At 66.8% G+C, this 214-nt stretch overlaps 1 protein-coding gene across 1 annotated transcript in view; it reads right to left on the reverse strand.

Annotated features, from left to right (window-relative positions):
• RGS9BP (regulator of G-protein signaling 9 binding protein) overlaps positions 1-210 on the reverse strand; it is a gene marked incomplete at its 5' end in the record, with an annotated part of 2,505 nt that extends 2,295 nt beyond the window's left edge. Inside the window, one exon of the mRNA XM_006762269.2 lies at positions 1-210. Coding sequence (XP_006762332.1) covers positions 1-210 — 210 coding nt within the window.
• Positions 211-214: the final 4 nt, after the last annotated feature.

Here is a 214-nt window from a genome sequence, read left to right on the forward strand (position 1 = left end):
GTCCAGGCAGCCGGAGAAGGCTACCCAGAGGCGCTCGAACTCGGCGCGTTCCTCGGCGCCCATGCCCTTGTCTCGCAGCGCGGTCGTCAGCGGAGCACCAGTGGCCACCGCCAGCTCCTGCGCCTTCTGGCGCGTCTTCTGCAGCTCTTCACGAAGGTTCTGCGAGTCCGCCGAGCCTCCGATAGTAAGCACCAGGTGGTGGTAGCATGCGGTC

This window comes from Myotis davidii, unplaced genomic scaffold (genome assembly GCF_000327345.1).
Source record: "Myotis davidii unplaced genomic scaffold, ASM32734v1 scaffold77, whole genome shotgun sequence".
NCBI lineage: Eukaryota > Metazoa > Chordata > Mammalia > Chiroptera > Vespertilionidae > Myotis > Myotis davidii.